Genomic DNA, 17,026 nt, shown 5'->3' on the forward strand with positions numbered 1-17,026 from the left:
TCTTAGTTTCTATCAATTTTAAATTATCAATTATTAAAACTTATAATACTTGTTACTAATTTTAAAATATAAATTTATGTTCGAACTTCTCAAAACATCCAAATTGTTAGAATTCCAATGATGACACGTAAATTGGGATTAATGGAGTATAATGGAAATCAAAAGAGGGAGAACTCAAAGAGCCCGTTTGGACATAAGAAATTTTTTTTTTTTAAATTTTTTTTCACTTTTTACCGAAATCAGCGTTTGTTCATAAAATTTATAATTTTTCACTTGAATATATATTTTGGAATTTTTTGAAATTTTAAAAAATTTCAAAAAGCTATTTTTTAAAATTTTCACTCAAATTATTCACAAAACTTCAAAAACAACCCAAAATTATATTCATGTCCAAACACAACTCTAATTTTCAAATACCATTTTCTCTGGAAAAACTTTTTCAATTTTTTTTGGATTTTTACAATTCTTATGTCCAAACGCCCACAAAAAGTAACGTAAATTAATCAGGAAAAAACAGTACATGCTTCTTGCCCTCGTTTGCATTTCCAGTAGGGGAAGCTGGTGGCACCGAACGGTAAAAAACCAACTGCTACATCGCTGCCATCCCAAAAATCTCCCTTTCCATTCTTACACTCTTCCTTTTACCCAAAAACTCAAACCCCATTTCATATTACCATCCCTTACTGCATTTTCACAAACCCCAAATTAATTTCTTGGCCTTTCTTTAACACCCTACAATTCAATGTCCACCTCTTCTCAGGTTCAGGTACTTTCCCTATTAAACAATTCATTCCCAAGATTTATTGTTCCATTTCATTCTAATAAAAATAATTTATTGACTTTAACAAACAAATTTGAATTTGTCTAAAGCTAGTGATTCTCTAAAATTAAAATTATGCTACAATACAGAACCTCAACTAAGTTGGTGTCATATATATATTAGGCGTTTAAGTTTGGTACACTGAAAATGTAAAGATCTTTTGCATTCAGTGGATTTTGACCTTTGAATTTTGATAGTAGGTTAGTTATTGTATTTACCAGGTAAAATTTATTTGTAATTACCTTAAACTTAAAGTGACCGACTTGAGCTTACCTTTAGAGCTTCCCGAGCTCTAGGCTCAACATCTCTCACTCTTCCATCTTCAGCTGTTCTATTCTGCACTCCCCTAGTAGCATTCACCTGCCTGAACATTGGAATGGTAACGAGAAAAATGCCCAACTATCGATTCCTCCCGGAATTGAGTCATTGGAGCCGACCCAGGAGTGGCCGTTAATGGACACCTACCACTTTTCACCGGTTAGAGAGGCCCTTAAAGTGACACTGATAGTGTATAAAATCTTTACACTGACACAATGGTGGAGCTACATAGCTCCAAGGAGTGTCAACCCCTTTCCCGGAAAAATACACGGTTTAAATAGTTAAAAATTAATTTTTATGTATATATACTATGTATTGAATACCCTTGACTTCTTTGTGTATTTACTTATTTAAATTTTGACATCCCTTAGTGAAAATTCTGTCTCCGCTACTGCACTGACAGTGCATAAAACTTAAACTCTATATATTAGTAGCATGACTTTATTTTATTTTAGGTTATGTTTGGTATGATGAGAATGAGAGTGGAAAATATTTTTTGGGAAAAAATATTTATTAAAGATTGAGAATACTATTAGCAAACTAGATGGAGTTCAATGAGAGTTTTTAAGTATTAAAGATTGTAATAATGTCTAATTGTTGGTTAAAGCAGTGATATATAGTTAAGAGTTGAGATAGTTGTGAAGGAAAAATTACTTCTGCCCAAAAGTGAGGAAAGACATTTCCATCTTTTGGTGGAAACTTTTATCTCTGGAAAATATTTTATGGCATCCAAACACCAGGAAATGACTTATTTTCCTTGAGAACATTTTCCGTCATACCAAACACAACCTTAGTTTTTTGTGTTTTTCTAGTTCTCACATTGATTTTGTTTTATGTTTGGTTCCAAAGGTTGGATTTTTGGTGCCTGTAAGTGATTATTTGGAAGAGGATGAGAAAAATTCCATACCTAAGATTCCACTTTCAGAAGGGCTTAATTGGGTGGGCCGCGATTGCATTCCAGTTACTGATAAACGGCTGAGTCGCAAGCATCTTACTGTCACTGCCACCTCCACTGGCTCCGCTGATGTCCTCGTGGTACTTTTCTAACTAATTTTCCTTCACGTCCATATTCATATGCTACTATTCATGTATTTTCTTTATGCATCAATCAATCCATCAACAATGCCTCAATATCAAGTTAGTTGGGTCGGATATTTCCATTAACTTTATTCAGGTTGAATCTTTGGATGATTCTTCATAGATACATGTGTGCATACACAAAAACACACGAGTGCGTGTGTGTTTGTGTTTTTTTTGTGAACTATCCTTTGGTAACTTGTGGACACTACGATGCTTGATAATATGCTTGTCTGAGTCTGCATGGATTGTATACTGAGTGATTCAATGGGTTGGTGGCAGTTTTTTAGTGTCGTGACGCCGTCATGTATACATTGCTTATTAAATGCATGAGTTCTGTCCACACCTTGTGATAGCATTTCAAATTATTTACCGATATAAAAGTACGTAGGTTTTCTTACTTCTTAATTTCCTGTTGAAGTCTTTTCTTTGGACTAAACATGGAAAATGGATTGTAGGAAGGAACGAACCCTGTTGTCATAAGATTAAAGGGTGAGAGAAAGAAGCTTTTGTCTGGAGAGAGGTGGAAAATTGAAAGTGGTGATGTCATAGAGTTGATACCTGGCCGTTACCTATTTAAGTATGTTAGCACAGCTCCTAAGGATGAAACTTCAACAATCAACAAACAAAAAAGGCCTTTCAGTGAAGAAAGTATTACTGACAAAGGTCAGATGCATGGTAAGAAGAAAGCTCGAGAAGTCTTTCAAGAGGAAGCTTCAGAAAAGGTATGGGTTTCTTTGTTTCCTCATTTTGGCTCTGAGTAGGTAGAGTCCGCTAGTACGTTATTGGTAAAAATATTATGAAGAAAGTTTAAATTAATTTTACTTGTTAAAGCATATTTCTTTGGCATACAGAACATGCTGCACAACAATGGCCAAGAAACAGAAAGCTCTGTGGAGGCGATACACCAGTTTAGGGTTCCGAAGCGTAAGTTACCGCTCACATTCAGATTAATGAGAGTGCGTGAGCTTCCAGCATGGGCAAATACCGAGGCTGTTTCTATTAATGATGTTATTCAGGTAGAGTTATGCATTATGGTTGTTATGTGATTGGTTATGTTTGCATGAGATGTTGGTCCGCCGGGTGCATTAGTGTTCACGAATTACTAAAGGGGTGAAAACAGATGCGATATCAAGTTCGCCTCTGAATTGCATGAACTGATGATTCTAGCTTCTTTCCTTTTTGAGTCTTAGAGTCTTTTATGTATTTATTAATTCTTTTCTACAGACAAAGTTTATAGGAATTATATGGCAGTGAAGACTTTGGTTGAGGGAATAGACTGTTGTCTCCTTATATGTTTTTTGACAATCCTCACCTCATGAGCTAGCTTTAAGGTTGAGTTAGGCCCAAAGTCCATTTTCTTTACATGGTATCATAGTTAGACCCGTCCCTATTCTTGGTTTACCCAATTTTGGACCTCCATGTTATATTTTCCACGCTCCAGCTGTCTAGTCCAAAATGTGCAGAGGTGTTAGAATGTCTCACGTTGGTTGAGGGAATGGGCGTTGATGTCTTCTTTTATGGTATTAAACAATACTCATCTCGTGATCTAGCTTTTCGAGTTGATTTAGGTCCAAGGTCTATTTACTTTACACTACCAATATGATAACTGATGAACCCTTTATGCGAGCCTGTAACTGTTGGATAATGTCTATGTTTTGTATTGGTGGCTTGACTTTCGTTCTGTATTTCATCACAGGGGAATGTGCTTGTAGCTATCCTTTCGAATTACATGGTGGATATGGATTGGCTACTTTCTGGTATGTTCTGTCATTTTTTTGCCTTTTCGTTTGTTTTCTTGTTTCTTGTTTTGTCCCATCATCTGTTTCTCCTTTTATTTATGTGTTTCGACGTTGGGTTGTTAGAAGAAGTGGTTTCCTGGCTTACCAGTTCTGTCCAAGTTTACAGCTATTGCTGATGGAACTATCCAGTCTTTTTCCCTTTCAAACTTTTCTGTTGTGAATTTCACTTGTTTACATTACCGCAAAGTTCACTTGCATGCAGTCTTATAAATGTCTCTTTACATGAATCTTATCTGTGCTCATTTGTGGTTTCCATTGTTTGTTGGTTTACATTACTCCAGTTTTATTTGCTTTTATGGACTGAGTTAATATATTTGTCTGAAGACTGGTTTCCTGGTCCTTTCTAATGCAGCATGTCCAGCTCTTAAACGGATTCCCAATGTTCTCGTCATTCATGGAGAAGGTGATGGTGTCATGGAGCATATGAAGGTTAAAAGTTTTAAGTTATGAGAATCTGATGTCGTTGGAGCTTCTCTTAGATGAAATTGTGACTTCAATATCTTTTTCCTTTACAGAGAAGCAAACCGGCAAATTGGATTCTGCACAAACCTTCTTTACCAATTGCGTATGGAACACACCATTCAAAAGCCATGATTCTTGTCTATCCAACAGGAGTGAGAGTTATTGTACATACTGCAAACTTGATCTATGTTGATTGGAATAACAAAAGCCAGGGATTGTGGATGCAAGATTTCCCATGGAAGGATCAAAACAATTTGGGCAAGGATGGCGGATTTGAAAATGATTTGGTTGATTATCTAAGTGTGTTAAAGGTACAGATGAATTCCAACCCGGATGAATTACTTTCCATTGCATCGAACAACTTTCAACCTTTATTTGTAGTCTCCCATGCTTATAGTCCTTTTGGTTTCTTAAATTTGATGGCCTATTTATATATGAAGCAGTACACTTTTTTTTTGGCAATAAAGAAAATAAGCGTTTCATTCTATGTGGAAAGCTATGACTATATGTATCTGTTACTGCTGCATAACATGCTATTTTAGAGGGAACTCTGCCTTGTTATGCAATAAATCAGGACCAATCACACTTTCCTGGTGTCTGCTGGTGTCTGCATTCTGATGACATTTAGTTTTTCCCCATCTTTTGAATTCACCCTCTTCTGTCGGAGTATTTCCTTTTTCCTTGACCTTGTTTAATTCTGTTAAAATTTGCAGTGGCCGGAATTTACTGTTAATATACCAGCCTTTGGAAGCTGCAAGATCAATTCCTTGTTCTTCAAAAGATTTGATTACAGTAGTGCATCGGTATTTGCTCATTTCTTTTACTGAAGCTCTACTTGTGCTCATATTTCATGTGCTAATTCTGTATTAGAACGATGTGATGCCTGAGGTTTTACCGACCCCCAGGACATAATATTCATTTCCTTACTGTCAGTTCTCTTCTCATTTACAGCTCATAGGTAGCCTCGCCACTAAAAAGGAGAAAAAGAATGAAAGAAAAAAGCAAAATAGAGCTGACAAAACATGAAGGGAAGCCTTGTCTCTGTGTGATCTATAGGTCACGGGTTCGAGCCGCGGAAGCAGCCACTAATGCTTGCATTAGGGTAGGCTGTCTAGATCACACCCCTTGGGGTGCGGCCCTTTCTCGGACCCTGCATGAATGCGGGATGCTTTGCGCACCGGGCTGCCCTTTAGAGCTGACAAACATGTACTATGTCCTCTTTCACTAGTTATCATGGTGACTGATTCTCTGTTTAAGATTCTTGTTTCCATGTCGGGGCGGAGGTGACAAGAAGTGTAATTCGTTGCTTGGCATTCGTAAGAAGCTGGCTGGGAAACTGTTTGTTGTATCATTTAAGGTGCAATGTGATAACATGGCATTGAAGTCGTCATTTCTTCAATTCCAGGTTAGGCTAATTGCATCTGTGCCTGGATATCATTCAGGTCCGAGTTTGAAGAAGTGGGGTCATATGAAGTTACGTACTATTCTTCAGGAATGTACTTTTAGCAAAGAATTTCAGAAATCTCCTCTTATTTACCAGGTATTTGTATTTGCATTCCATTCAGCTCCAATGATTCTTTCATCAGATGTTTCTATATTGCACCTGCGTTATCAAATACAAAATCTGTTCCTGCATTCTACTCTTTCATACGGTTTATGTGATTCATCAATTGCCTCCTGCAGTTCTCCTCCCTAGGTTCTTTGGATGAGAAATGGTTGGCGGAGCTCGCCTCTTCAATGTCGGCTGGAGTTTCAGAAGATAAAAAACCTCTGGGCATTGGGGAGCCATTGATAGTATGGCCCAGTGTCGAAGATGTTAGATGTTCTTTGGAGGTAATATTGAACAAGTCTTCTTCTTGGACTATTACTGGCATCACTAACTTGACTATGGATGTCAAACATAAGTTATAGGCAAAATACATAAATTGCCCCTTTAAGTTGTCCACAACAATCACATGAACACCTTAACTTGGCATATGACCAGACAAACACTTCTATTTGACACGTGTGTGTCTCGTGAATACCCGAGTTCAACAAGCCTCATGTGTGAGTTACACTCGCGGATGACATGTCAAACTGACAAATTATCAAATGACATGTGTATTTCTTGAATATATTATATTGTATATTGAAAAATACTTGTAATTCTTTAATTAAAAAAAGAAGAAGAAGACTCCTTTCTCCCTCCCGGTGAAAAAAAAAAGTTGTATTTCTTCTCCCTTTTAACACCATAGACGCTGCAACCCCTTTCCACCACTGTAACACAACCAAAACTACCACAAAAGCTCTAACATTTAACAATCATCTCTCTCAAATGTTCAATTTCTCCTTACTCAATCATCCCCCCTCTTTTGCAGGCGTAATCACTGCTTTGTTACATTAAAAATCCCTCTTTGCTTTGCTTTTGTTAGTTTACAGATATGTAGTGTAGTCTTGTCCCACATTGGATGAGGAGTAATATCTCCTTGTAGTGTATAGCTATAAATAGGGACCTCTTGTATTGTATTTATCATCCAATATCAATAACATATTTTTCTCCCGTGCCTTCTCATATGGTATCAGAGCATTAGTGAGAAAAGATCGTTGTGCGTCATTCCAGCGTTAACCGGGAAGAAAGAACTTAGTCATCGTGCAATTTTTCCGGTGACCTAAGGCTTGTCTAAGTGAAAGTCACTTTCTGTTGGTGTTGTGCTAAAACCAACACCACCACGAGGTAGATCACCCTCCGACGACCAACCCCTGAAATTTTATCCGGCAGAAAAGCTGCCACGCTCCTCCACGCGCCGGCAACAACTTTTCCGGCGAGGGTTCCGGCCACTTTCCGGCCATTTTTTCGCGAAGCTTCTTCGGGACAGTGTGCTCTCCTCAAAATTCCGAGCGTATCCATCTAATTCAAATCAAATTCCGACCACTTTTATATTTTTCCGGCGTGAACAGTGACCTTTCCGGCCATTTTTTGAAAACATTTCTTCAGGACAGCTTGCTCGCAAAGGAATTCCGAGTCTATCCATTCTGGTTACGACAAATTCCGACAACTTTGGAAATTTCCGGCGAGCTACAGTGTTTCCGGCGTGAACAGGTTTCCGGCACATAAACAGTGTTCTGTTTTCCTGCTGTAAATAGTGTTTTTCAAGCTATTTTTTCAGTTTTCTCACATGAGTTACTTATTTCCACTATTTCAAGTTAACCCTACTACTACAAATTGTAGCGATATGGGAACCGATGCTTTGAATTGTCGGATGGTTTCTTTAGCAGAGTATATTGAGTTTCTTCAGTATAAAACATGTAAGCAGACATCTTTTGAGATAACTTCTGTTTAAACAGGTAATACCGTGACTTGTTTCTCCCAATCTTCATCCTCTGAGTCTTGGGTCATTAATTCAGGTGCATCAGATCATATTTCTGGTAATAAATCTCTTTTCATTACTATTTCGTATTCTCAATCTCTTCCAAAAGTCACAATGGCCAATGGGTCTCAAACCATGGCAACTGCAATAGGTCAAGCAAGCCCACTTCCTTCCTTACCTTTAGATTCAGTCCTTTATGTTCCCAATAGTCTTTTTAATCTCATACTGTTAATCACTTAGCCAAATCACTTAAATGCGCTGTTTTATTTCTTGATGACCATGTTTTTATACAGGAACGCAGTACGAGGCGGATCATTGGTACCGGGCGTGAATCAAACGGACTTTATTACCTTATCCTTGCTAAATCACATGGACTCACATCTTGTCTTCCTTCTACAACTTGTCCTGTTACTGATTCACCAGATTTATTACATAAACGGTTGAGACATCCCAGTTTGTCAAAACTTCAGAAAATGGTATCTGGTTTATCTCACTTTTCAGCTCTAGAGTGTGAGTCATGTCAGCTCGGTAAGCATACCCGCTCCCATTTCCCTCGACGTCTTGATAATCGAGCAGAGTCACCTTTTACTTTAGTCCATTCAAATGTTTGGGGTCCTAGTCGGGTCAGTTCCACCTTGGGATTCCGCTACTTTGTCAGTTTCATTGATGATTATTCTAGGTGCACTTGGATATTTTTGATAAAAAATCGATCTGAGCTGTTTTCTATTTTCCAGACCTTTCATGCTGAAATTCAAAATCAATTTGGGGTTTCTCTTCGAACATTTCGTAGTGATAATGCCCGAATGTATTTATCTTCCCCATTTCAGCAGTTTATGAAATCTCATGGGATTATTCATCAAACATCTTGTCCGTACACATCTCAACAAAATGGGATAGCTGAAAGAAAGAATAGACATCTTATTGAAACTGCTCGTATCCTACTCATACAATCTCATGCTCCGTTGCGTTTTTGGGGGATGCAGTTCTTACATCTTGCTATCTTATTAATCGTATGCCATCTTCAGCTATCCAGAACCAAGTTCTATTCTCTGTCATGTTTCCCCACTTACCTTTGTTCTCTCTTCCACCCCGTATCTTTGGAAGCACTTGTTTTGTCCATAACCTTACTCCAGGAACAGATAAGTTAGCTCCTCGTGCTCTTAAGTGCGTATTTCTGGGTTTCTCGAGAACACAAAAGGGGTATCGATGCGACTCTCCTGACCTCCAGCGGTACCTTATGTCCGCTGATGTTACCTTCTTTGAAACCCAATCATACTTCACGTCATCACTTAGATATTTCTGAGGTACTACCAGTTTCATCTTTTGGAGATTCAGTCACTCCAGTTCCACCACCTACAGCTCCAGTTGTAGCTCCACCACCTATAGCTCCAGTTCCACCACCTACAGCTCCGGTTGTACCTCCACCACCTATAACTCCAGTTTCTCCACATAATCCAGTTCAACCTTCTGCAGTTCCACCACTCTTGACTTATCATCGTCGTCCACATCCAGCATCAGGCCCAGGTGATTCACGCCTCGCATCAGCATCTGCACCTACTGCGGACTTGTCTCCTCTTAATCAACCAATTGCACTCTGCAAAGGTGTACGATCCACACTTAATCCTAATCCCCACTATGTCGGTTTAAGTTATCATCGTCTGTCGTCACCTCATTATGCTTTTATATCTTCTTTGTCTACTGTTTCTATCCCTAAGTCTACAGGTGAGGCCCTATCTCATCCAGGATGGCGACATGCTATGATTGACGAGATGTCTGCTTTACATACGAGTGACATTTGGGAGCTTGTTCCTCTTCCTGCAGGTAAGTCTACTGTTGGTTGTCGTTGGGTTTATGCAGTCAAAGTCGGCCCGGATGGCCAGGTTGATCGGCTTAAGGCTCGTCTTGTTGCAAAAGGATATACTCAGATTTTTGGGCTTGATTATAGTGATACTTTCTCTCCCGTGACTAAAATAGCATCTGTTCGTCTCTTTTTGTCAATGGCTGCTGTACGTCATTGACCTCTTTATCAGTTAGACATTAAGAATGCTTTTTTCCACGGTGATCTTGAGGAAGAAGTTTATATGGAGCAACCACCTGGTTTTGTTGCTCAGGGGGAGTTTAATGGTTGTGTGTGCAGATTGCGCAGGTCACTATATGGTTTGAAACAGTCTCCTCGAGCTTGGTTTGGTAAGTTCAACACAATTATTCAGGAGTTCGGCATGACTCGTAGTGAGGCTGATCACTCTGTATTTTATCGGCATTCTGCTCCTAATCTGTGTATTTATCTAGTGGTTTATGTTGATATTGTTATTACTGGTAATTATCAGGATGGTATTACTAATCTGAAGCAACATCTCTTTCAGCACTTCCAGACTAAGGATCTGGGCAGATTGAAGTATTTTCTAGGTATTGAGGTCGCTCAGTCTAGCTCGGGTGTTGTTATTTCACAGCGGAATTATGCCTTAGACATTCTTGAGGAGACTGCAATGATGGGTTGCAGACCTATTGACTCTCCTATGGATCCGAATGCTAAGCTTCTGCCTGGACAGGGGAGCCTCTTAGAGACCCTACGAGATATAGGAGGTTGGTTGGCAAATTGAATTACCTCACAGTGACTAGACCTGACATTTCTTTTCCGGTGAGTGTTGTAAGTCAGTTTATGGATTCTCCCTGTGATAGTCACTGGGATGCAGTTGTTCGCATTCTTCGGTATATAAAGTCAGCTCCAGGCAAAGGATTACTATTCGAGGATCGAGGCCACGAGCAGATTGTTGGGTACACAGATGCTGATTGGGCAAGATCACCTTTTGATAGACGTTCTACGTCTGGATATTGTGTTCTAGTAGGAGGTAATTTGGTCTCGTGGAAGAGCAAGAAACAGAATGTAGTTGCTCGATCTAGCGCCGAAGCCGAATATCGGGCCATGGCTATGGCGACGTGTGAGTTAGTCTGGGTCAAGCAGTTGCTTAAGGAGTTAAAGTTCGGAGAAATCAGCAAGATGGAACTAGTGTGTGATAACCAAGCTGCTCTTCATATTGTGTCAAATCCGGTGTTCCATGAGAGGACCAAACACATTGAGATCGACTGTCACTTTGTCAGAGAAAAAATACTTTTAGGAGATATTGTTACAAAGTTTATAAAGTCGAATGATCAACTAGCAGATATTTTCACTAAGTCTCTTACTGGTTCTCGTATTAGTTACATGTGTAACAAGCTCGGTACATATGATGTGTATGCACCGGCTTGAGGGGAAGTGTTAGTTTACAGATATGTAGTGTAGTCTTGTCCCACATTGGAAGAGGAGTAATATCTCCTTGTAGTGTATAGCTATAAATAGGGACCTCTTGTATTGTATTTATCATCCAATATCAATAACATATTTTTCTCCCATGCCTTCTCACAGCTTTGATTTCATTACTGCTCTTCCTTAATCTCATTGCTGCTCTCCCATGGGTTTGGTTCTTTTTTTTTTCCTAGTTGCTCTTTGAAGCTCCACCCCAATTATTTGGTTGTATATCAACCCTTCCACCGTCGGCCGCCAAAGCCCGCTTCAACCAAATAAAAAATCGTCCCAACCCACTTGATTGATATATTATCACCAGCGAAGAACCAGCTGTCATATCTAATTGTGGTGAAATTGGAAGGTTTTAGATGGGTTCTTTTTGGTTTTTCAGATTTGGGGTCAATAAGTGAAGGAAGTGACAGTGGTTATGTGGTGGTGTAACGGTGGAGATATATTGTTTTTGGGTTTGTTTAGTGGTTGACAGTGATTGTGGTGGTGAAGAAAGCTGTGTCCTTGATGTGCTTTTTTTCTAGCATGGAGGTGGAAGGTGGAGAAGACGGTGGAGGAAATTTTGGAGAAGAGGTGGGGTCCATATTGATTTTAGGGAGAAAAAAAAAGATAAAGCTAATTTTAAAGAAATTCACGCGCTCAGATCTGAGTGTAACCCAAATTTTACCATGTCAGCGTAAGGGGTTTAAGAGATACAATTCTTCCAACTAGAGGTGTCTATCTGGTCATATGCCAAGTTAAGGTATTCATCTGATTGTTGTGGACAACATAATGAGGCTATTTATCTATTTCGCCTAAGTTATATAGTCGCTTTAATTCTTTTGGTGTTCTCATATCTTGAGATTCCTGACCTTGTTGTAAGAGGAAATTGCACAGCCTATTAGTGGGACTTAAAACCATACTTATAAACTTGTCTTTATTATTCAGTTGAAATTTGCAATAGATGTGATTGAAATACCTGACAAGTTAAAGCGAAGTTTATAGTGCATGCCTCCATTTGCTTGCTATTTTAGATACTTACTGAGCTTCATAGGTGAGACTTAACTCCTCCTTTCATTTGTGATCATGAATTTTAGTGCATCTTGCTTCATCGTGTAGGGATACGCAGCTGGAAATGCCGTTCCAAGCCCATTAAAAAATGTGGAGAAAGAATTTCTGAAGAAGTACTGGGCTAGATGGAAGGCTAGCCACACTGGTCGTTGGTATAGTGTCCTTACAAATCTTCTAAATACAAGTTTCAATGCAATATTCTAGATCCTTTGAAGCCCGTGCATTTCTCTCATAAATTCCTAAACCTATGGATGCATCCTTCAAAGCTTCGAACTCTACAATTTTACTGAGTAATCACTTAGGGGTCACAGTGATAGAAAATCAGGCATAGCCATGTTAAGTAATTGCATACCTGAATTATCACGAGTTCTCTTCTTTTTTCTTTTTAATGACCTGGCCTAAGGTTTCGGGCTTGCCAAACATCTTATACTAGTCATTTTAAGAGCACGTAATTGACTGAAGCTATCATTACTACATCGGAGAGCTCCTTGAGACCGTTTAATGGAGCCAAAACTGGAAATATTTTCAACCTAAAACATTGTCAAAACTGATTTTGCTCATGGGCCTGTATTAATGTAAATTTCACGTCAAAGTTAACTAGTCAGAATATATTTTGGAATCTTGATCTGGTAGTACCAATTGAGCCTGTTCTTGTTCAACGTTATAGATTAGATGAATGTCTTTTCTTGGTTGTATTAATGAAAAAAAAAAAAAAAAAAAAACTAAAATCATGATGATGAGAGATGACTGGGATAGGTGGGAGCAAAGTGGTGGCAGTGGTGAAAGAGCGCTTATAGTTGTGGATGTACTATTGTGGTGGCAATGAAGGCAGTCGCACTAGCATAACCTTTTATAAACTTGTCTCTACTTTTATCCTACTTCGGCTGTATGCTTTGCGGAATACATTGCTAATGGACTATTATAAACTCATACAATATATCTTACTTGTAATATGATGTGGTAGTTGTCCAATGTTTCGAGTAACATAACAACGCACGGACGAGGATCATTGCGTAGCTGCTGTAGGATCAATGGTTCTAGTGGACATGCAGATGCATAATCACATGCATAAATTTTTTTCCAAAAACCTGTTTACATCTATTCCTCATATATCAAGAACTTTAGCTATTGTTTTCATTGATTTTCTGGAGAAAGGATACTTATCTTTTGTTCTTCTAATGCTTCAGTCGTGCAATGCCTCATATCAAGACGTTTCTGCGTTACAACGGTCAATCATTAGCGTAAGACTCCTGAGACTCTGCTTGGAGATTTGATTTCCCCGGTAGACTTCAATGTTACATGATTGCTTTTGTTAATGTTCGTCTTATTTCTCTGATAAAACAGGTGGTTATTGCTTACTTCGTCAAATCTCAGCAAAGCTGCCTGGGGAAGTCTTCAGAAAAATAATTCTCAGTTGATGATTCGCTCCTACGAGGTATTTTTGTTTCTCTGTGAGAGACTAGAAGCATTCAAGAGACGAACTGACATAGATACCGATGATACGTAATTAGTAAAAAGTTCCAAATTTGCACCTGAACTATCAAAAAAAAAGGGCAGCCCGGTGCACTAAGCTCCCGCTATGCTGGCCGGACCATAAAGGTCTATTGTAAGTATCCTTACCCTATATTTTTACAAGATGATGTTTCCACGCCTTGACCCAGAGGCGGACCTACATGGTCATTAGAGGGGTCACCGGAACCCGTTAGCTTCGGCAAAAACCATGTATAAATAGATTTTATGTGTACTGTATATCCAGATAGGACCCCTTAAATAATTTACTTGGGCCCCCTGAAAAACAAAAGCTGGATGGCAGCAGTGGTTGAGCTGCTAGTTTAAGCATCCTTCCAGCTCTCCTTACCATTCGGTCTAGTGTTCGAGACCTAGTTCAAGCAGAATTAGCAGTTTTTTCTTTCTTCTTTTGTTTTCTTTTACATTTTTGGATTCAATGATAGTTTCTGTCCTTTTAACCTTGCAGGTTTCGAAACCTTGGCCTCTTACTTCAAAATTGAAGACTTCATTACATACCTAGTAAATCAGTTTTGTCAAAATACTTTATAACAAAACACTGATAACAATGTTTATTTTTGCATATTACTTACCTATATATATAATAAGAAAAATTAAAGAAGCAGTGTCGGCGACACCGCTTCTATCAACATTGCTTCCTATGGCACCTATTTTGCAAAGTAATTTTTCACTCTTTGCTTAATGCTTTTTCTTTCTTTAAAAATTTCTGATTGTTTATATATTGCGGATAAGTTGTCATACTTATTAGTTTCTTAAAGAACTGCACACAAAATTTTATCGTTAATTATTGGCATATTTAAGGTTAGTGGTGCCCCCGTCGCGCTCAAATCCTGGGTCCGCCTCTGCTTGAACCCGTGACCTCCTGGTCACATGGCATCACCTAAACTATCAACTATTACTTATTTTTGCCTTCCATTACACTTTGCCAACAAGAATGAACTTGCTGTTCTTTTGCCCCATTTTGTCAATTGCTGTCCTCATGTGCATTTTAATCAATCCCGACGCTATAAACCACTGTCACGTATGCGGACACGCAGAGCCGGATCTAGGATTTTTATAACATGGGTGCATCACTAAAAAAAGGGAAAAAATAAAAAGTATTAAGTGGGAATTGATCCCTACCCCTCTAGGTAAATAACTTAACATTCAACCAAGTGCGCCATTTAGCCTTTTTAGAGCATGGGTGCCAGTAGGTAATGTTAAATCAATTCTAAAAAATATGTACATAAAATACCTAGTTTGTCAGAGAGACCATTGGTTCACGTGCCCCATACATTGAGCTATAGATCCGCCTCTGCAGACGTGGAGAACCCCTTTGCCCATTTTCCCCAAAGTTGAATCATATCTTTTTCTGGTAATAGTTCTCATGGATTAATATTGATATCTTGTTTATCCTTTAATTTCATCTTGAGTTGAGCTTGCAAAAATGACTGATTATAGCTCATTTCTGTCCTTGACAGCTAGGGGTGCTCTTTTTGCCATCTTCTGTTAAACGTGGCTGTGGATTTTCTTGTACAGATAATGGTTATTCATCAGAGGTACGACTATAATCTAGGTTTTTCGTGTTATATTTATGCTTTATTAGCTTGATATGTATCGTCCGGCTTTTGATTCTTTGAATTTACAGGACGAAACTAGTATGCACGAAGGGAACAGAATAAAGCTGGTAACTCTAGCTTGGCAAGGAAAGGGAAATGATGATTATTCTGAAGTACTAAAGTTGCCCGTGCCTTATGAGCTTCCTCCAAAACCATATTCCGCTGAAGGTCTTAGCTCTGCTTTTCTATTAGACTCCCATTATATGCTCCTCTGCGACAACATCAAGCTCACTACATTTTTTGTTAAATGCAGATATTCCTTGGTCATGGGATCGGCGATATACCAAGAAAGACGTTTATGGCCAAGTTTGGCCGAGACAAGTAAAGCTATATACCAACCAAGACTCATGATGTTCTCAATGATAGGATTATTGTGTTAGATGAAAAGTTAATGATCAACTGACACTAGAATAGAGTCCTTGCTTCTTTTTCTGTATCTATTCTGCGATACGAATCTTTAGAATGCTAGTAGCAGCATTATGATCTGGTTTTCCATAGACGGTTGATAAACTCTTCATCAGTTGGCACTAAATTAAAGTCCTTGCTTCTGTATATTTTCTTCAGCATGAATCTTTAGAATGTGAGTACCATTTATCAGCTGGTTTTCCATATACAGCTGATGTGTTTTTTCCTATGTTGTGCGGACACTCAAAAAAATGCTGCCGCACCCATGTCAGATCCTCCCAAAATGCACTACGTTTGGAGGATACAACACACACCCAACAACATTTTTGCAGAGTCAGAGTAACATAGGTTTTCCCCACCCTGCCTTGTTCTTTTAGTTCTAGCTATTACTCGCATGTTTTCTAATCCTTGAAATTTCCTAGCAATGTAACTATCTTCCAATGCCATCCTCTTTTGGGACCAGCTCTTGTGACTTTCATCCTTTTAAGAGAGTCCTTGTGTATTTCATCAGCTTATTTAAGCTGGACTCAAATATAAAAAAGTTTCAAGTTCTATGCTTTGAAGGTGTAAAATGTATTTACACAATTTGATCACTTATATGTCTGTCTTTATGATGAGCATTAATTGGTAATCTAGTGGAAGTGGTGACTAATCTACTATTATAGATGAAAAGTCATATAATTCAAGCTCATGGCATGTATTGTCCACATCGGCCTAACAGACCTCACGAATTTGTCTCTCGGGTTAATCCATCATTGAGGTGCAAAAGGATACGTACCATGTGAACTTGTGCTTGCTAATTTAGAAGCCTTCCAGTTGTCTTTTTCTCGACTGAAGTTGCAAAAGTAAATTACAGTGTAGGATCAAAGAAGTTGAAGAAGACAGGGATCTACTTAAACACTGTTGAAAGAAGTCGAAGAGAAAAATTAAACAGGAGAGAGAGCAACCGAAAGGGAAGTCGGAAGAAGATGAAAACGGGAGGATTTATTACTTTGTTATTTGTAAAAAAGTTTTTTACACCGTTAACTAGCCGCATACAACATAAAATTAAAATCAAAAAAAGGAAAATAAAAAATGCATTAAAAAAAACAAAAAAAGAAAAAGAAACAGAGAGAATATGACATTGAGGTTGGCCACCATGCACGGGTCCTAATAAACGTCAACTTATTGTAGTAACTGAAAGATAATTTTGGAAGCTGAGATTCCTTAAAAAAGAAGAACAATCCAAGTGTCTGATCAATCTAAAAAGTGTTACATTGTCCGTTTTATGTATCTCTCTCTATATAAACCTTCTATATCTCCTCTCATTTCATCTTTTAAACATTTCA

General features: G+C 38.5%; 1 protein-coding gene across 6 annotated transcripts; it reads left to right on the forward strand.

Moving 5' to 3' along the window:
• Window positions 1-487: 487 nt before the first annotated feature.
• LOC107813187 (tyrosyl-DNA phosphodiesterase 1) lies at window positions 488-15,843 on the forward strand. Of its 6 annotated transcripts, XR_012698822.1 has the most exons (17): window positions 488-766; window positions 1,988-2,173; window positions 2,674-2,940; window positions 3,070-3,234; window positions 3,915-3,975; window positions 4,370-4,446; window positions 4,533-4,790; window positions 5,193-5,282; window positions 5,885-6,019; window positions 6,163-6,312; window positions 12,217-12,320; window positions 13,356-13,409; window positions 13,513-13,603; window positions 14,144-15,049; window positions 15,156-15,233; window positions 15,323-15,461; window positions 15,547-15,843. XR_012698822.1 is itself a non-coding variant. In XM_075229806.1 (16 exons), exons 1-16 carry the CDS (start codon window positions 743-745, stop codon window positions 15,642-15,644), a joined length of 1,977 nt encoding a protein of 658 aa, XP_075085907.1. In that variant the 5' UTR covers window positions 488-742; the 3' UTR covers window positions 15,645-15,843. The 6 variants fall into 6 exon arrangements, 2 of the variants coding, with proteins under 2 accessions (XP_075085907.1, XP_075085908.1); XR_012698819.1 differs by lacking the exon at window positions 14,144-15,049 and having other exon boundaries at window positions 13,513-13,774; XM_075229806.1 differs by lacking the exon at window positions 14,144-15,049.
• The last annotated feature ends 1,183 nt before the right edge of the window (window positions 15,844-17,026 follow it).

The sequence above is a fragment of the Nicotiana tabacum genome, chromosome 14 (genome assembly GCF_000715075.1).
Source record: "Nicotiana tabacum cultivar K326 chromosome 14, ASM71507v2, whole genome shotgun sequence".
NCBI classification, from domain to species: domain Eukaryota; kingdom Viridiplantae; phylum Streptophyta; class Magnoliopsida; order Solanales; family Solanaceae; genus Nicotiana; species Nicotiana tabacum.